This window comes from Bicyclus anynana, chromosome 8 (genome assembly GCF_947172395.1).
Source record: "Bicyclus anynana chromosome 8, ilBicAnyn1.1, whole genome shotgun sequence".
Lineage (NCBI taxonomy): Eukaryota > Metazoa > Arthropoda > Insecta > Lepidoptera > Nymphalidae > Bicyclus > Bicyclus anynana.
In genome coordinates, this window is record NC_069090.1 from 15,103,347 (window position 1) to 15,107,469 (window position 4,123).

The following is a 4,123-nucleotide window of genomic DNA, read 5'->3' on the forward strand; positions in this document are numbered from 1 at the left end:
TACAAGTCCTTATAGGCCAAAAAACTATTTTGTCATTGTCGCACACAGATTCAAGGAACATATTTACTCAGCAACATAGACTAATAGATACTTGTTGTCACATAAATTGAGCTTGGCCACAGATTAATAGCTACGTATTGGCAGGCCTAGCCAATGAAGAAAGAGTAAGGAGGAACGGCCCTAAGTTGTCTATACAACTTTTAGTTCGTAAGGTTCATATTTTCATCGCCCTTGTATACGGCGATAAAAATATGAACCTTACGAGTAAAAATATGTTTGTCTTATTCTCACCTACGTTGTTTTTATTCTTTAATCTGTGGGTATTAGGTATATAGGTATTAAAGGTGGGCGGTTGCGGCGCCATTTTTAAGAAATTTTTTGCTTCAGATCACGGGATTTATTTCGTTTCCTCTTACTATTAGTTCTTTGGGCCTGGCGCACTCCGTGTTTTAGCGCAAACGTACAGCGCTCGGCAAACATCTTGAACAAAAAGTGGCGTAGTGGGGGAAAGTTCGCGCAGGTACTTTTTATGACAATGGACAAGGCGGACTGATTGACCAATAGCAGGCTCGCGCGCGCTCTGTATTCCCCCGCGTTCCCTTCGTCCCACCAAAAAAAACCGACAAATTTTTTTTTTTTTATTATTTTCTCAACAGCAATTTGTATGTGTGAGTTACAAACAAGCATGTTGCCATAATAAAAATTCCTAATTAATAATGTTTTCAGCTAATAAAAAAAATATAGGTATTTTATTTTAAAAAAATATTTTGGGTTTTAAGCTCTATATTTTATGTTCTTCTAAGATAAAAATAATTTGTTCTGCTTATTTGACACTCGGAATAAAGGCCCAACCTCCATACAAATTTGGCCATTGGACCGTCCTTTGGAAAACCAATTCTAAGGAAATTGGGAGTTGATTGTTTACCCCAGTTTACCCGTTATTTTTAATGTAATTCAAAGCATAACTGTTAAATGAGAGTATATTAATCTCAAAATCATAATCCGATTTTGAAAATTTTTTACCACCAGAAAGCCCCATTATTTGTAAATGAGTGAGAGAGAGTGGGTAATTTATTCCTGTATAATCCACGATAATGCGGGAACTACGCGGCGAAAAAGAATATAGGTTCACGAAACAAAACTTGAAAAAATAATTATTATCGTTTATCGTATATAAAAAGAAGTCATTTTTCATCTTAACCTAATTTATCACTATAAAAAAGTAAATAGGTAACACGTATCACTTGATGAAACGGAGGAACAGTAGCCCGAGTCGACATAACACGACCACGTAAGAGTCAATATCACGATCACATATAATAATATCTACTGTGACGAGGGCCAGTATGTTGGCGCGAGTGAGTCATTCGATAGGTCGTGTTGTCATGAGCCGAGATAGTACTAAATATTCAGTGAGTTAGGTGGGGAGTAGTGGTCAACCGCTCGGGCCATGTTTTTCTTATCGTGATGTTTGATCCGTTCACACCTTTGGTTGGAAAATCCTTCATAGATTCATAAACTAGCTTAATTTCGTATAGTACTTTGAAGAAAGGTTTCAAAACAACGCTGTTTTATACTAGAGATAGGACAAATGTGCATAACCATTGTCTTAATTTGATTTAGTTGCTTTTTTTAATGAAGATTTTCATGTGGAATAATATTCTTTGTTATCTTTCTTCTGCCATTTGGTTATACTTTGTTCAATGGTGCTCTTTAATTCCTTGATATTATTCCTATAATGCATGGAACGTAATTGATAAGCTACATAATCACCAAATTTTTGATATTCATCATTGTTTGTCATTGTTTGCTTCTCATAACTTTTATACTCTTCATTTGTAAAGTTTACAACACTTGATTCTTCTGTACTTATTAAATCTTCAGTGATATTTATATATATTTCTTCATCTCCTTGCTCATCGTCTATCTAAAAATTACACTATAAATAAGTATTATTTTCCTATAACTATTATCTTAAAACACAGCAGCTTTTCTCTGTCTCTGTATACCTGTGTATGTATATCTTTTGAACTTCTTATTGCAACAGATTTTAATGTGGTTTTTAGTTTTATCACGAGATACAATTTGTTATACATGTATAGTTCAGATTCCCTGAATGCCTTAAGTTTTGGCACCAAAAATTTTGAAATAGTTCATAGCACAGACTACTTTACATACTGATATTCTCTCAGGAACTGTATATCACAGGTGAAATTGTAGGGCACAGCTAGTAATTCATACAAAATAAAAACATAGTGCAGACTTTGAAATCATACGTATGATTTTATTTCATAACTAGCTGACGCCATAAAGTTTCATCCGCGTGGTTCCCCTTCCTTATTATATAGCCTATAGTCTTCCTCGATAAATGGGCTATCTAACACAGAAATAATTTTTCATATCAAACCATTAGTTCCTGATATTAACGCGTTCTACAAAACAAACAAACTCTTCAGCTTTATAATATTAGTATAGATATATATATATATATATAACAGTTTGCTTTTACTTACTGAATTACCATCTGATATCTCGATATCTCGATTTAAACCAAATACAGCTTTTAAAGCCTTAAACCATATCCAATTGCTTTGGTATTCTTTCCCATTTAACGCAAAATACTTGAATTTTTTATACTCCTTTAACCACTGTGTTCTTAATATACGTATTTTTCTACCTATTTCGAAAACTGTTGTGTTAAATTCTGCGGACAAATAGTTTTCTATCTTTCTTCTCTTTGCCTGGTTTCTATAATCCTTTATTTTAGGGTTCCAAAGTATAGGGTTTTCTTTATATCTCGCAATGAAAGCTTTCGTTTCATGCTTCGACCAAACCTTCTTTACCATTGTGTTTCTATTGTAATTTGTTTGAACGTCGAAATAGAAAATAGTTGTATTCCTCTTTGTTATCTAAAAAACCTAATAAAATGAGAATTAATTTATCTATTTACTTTCGATCGCGATGTGATTGCATGTGCATTGTGCGCGTAGATTGATTCACAAAACAGACTATGATACTTATATCGACAACCACAGTGCTCAGAATAAAGAAATGTAGGAGTAAAAATCACTAATTCAATAATCATGGACAAAAATCACATCGCAGATTTGATTAATTACCTAAAATTAACAAAGGAATTTAAATTTGTAATAAACAAAGATTTTTTTTCTATTTATTTACTTTTACCACAGACGACAAATGAGAAATGAAGTTTTTACATGATTTCAAATCACAGACTACTTTATAACAATCTATGTTTTTAATTGTTTCAAATTTAAATCTTTACGGCTCGAGTTCTAGCAAAAGAGTAAAATATCTTGTAATCCTACATCCATGACTTTAAAGTTCTAGCTCTTTTGAGTCTATTGTTTAATTTGCCATTTCTTACGTCGCAAGCAAAAAGGAATGGGAAAAGAAAACTTGCGTTCCTTGGTCGTGAGCGTGATCGTTGTGGTCGCTTAGTGGAACGTTGTTTTTATTTGATCTATGCTCTATGCATGCCATGAGAACTTAGAAGAACGTGAAATCTTTATGAAGCAGCGCCATCTACATCCTAGATTTAAGATTCCAGGATAGTAAATACAATTACATATGATGTGTACGTACTAGAATGTTTTTAGAGATGAAACCCGTGTAAGTACGGAAAAAAAACCGAAAAAAAAGAATTATTTATCCTTTTATTTTGACGCGTAATAGAAATAATGTGTTTGTATTTCTAAAGGAATGGGATTATTAAAGAAAAACAGTAAGTGTACATTAATTCCAACGCTTTTCCACATAGTCATTTGGCCTAGTGGTGCATAACAAAGGTACAATATAATAATCCTGAGTTCGAGCCCGAGGGTAACAAAGGAAATCTTTTTGTCTTTTTTTTTGTTTTTCTCAATTGGTTTCTTCAACTATTACAAAATCAAAAATGTCTCTCCTTTACAAAAAATATACATTATTATTTTTTTACTTTTTACTATACTAAAAATATCGTATCTAGTCACTAGATGGCGCTATCACAGGCGTTCCGAAAAAAGTTCGAGTAGCCTATCTATTTCCAATTTTCCAATAATACACTGTAATCTTTGGCTCTATGGTCCTCCTTGCTGGCGGTGTAGCCGGCGGCCATTTTATT

At 33.2% G+C, this 4,123-nt stretch overlaps 1 protein-coding gene across 1 annotated transcript; it reads right to left on the minus strand.

The window, feature by feature from the left end:
* Nucleotides 1-1,149: 1,149 nt before the first annotated feature.
* Nucleotides 1,150-3,198, minus strand: LOC128198346 (uncharacterized). Its single transcript, XM_052883318.1, has 2 exons — nt 2,514-3,198; nt 1,150-1,927 (listed from the first exon to the last, which is right to left on the minus strand). The coding sequence occupies exons 1-2, from the start codon at nt 2,844-2,846 to the stop codon at nt 1,646-1,648; spliced, it is 615 nt and encodes a 204-aa protein (XP_052739278.1). The 5' UTR covers nt 2,847-3,198; the 3' UTR covers nt 1,150-1,645.
* Between the last annotated feature and the right edge of the window lie 925 nt (nt 3,199-4,123).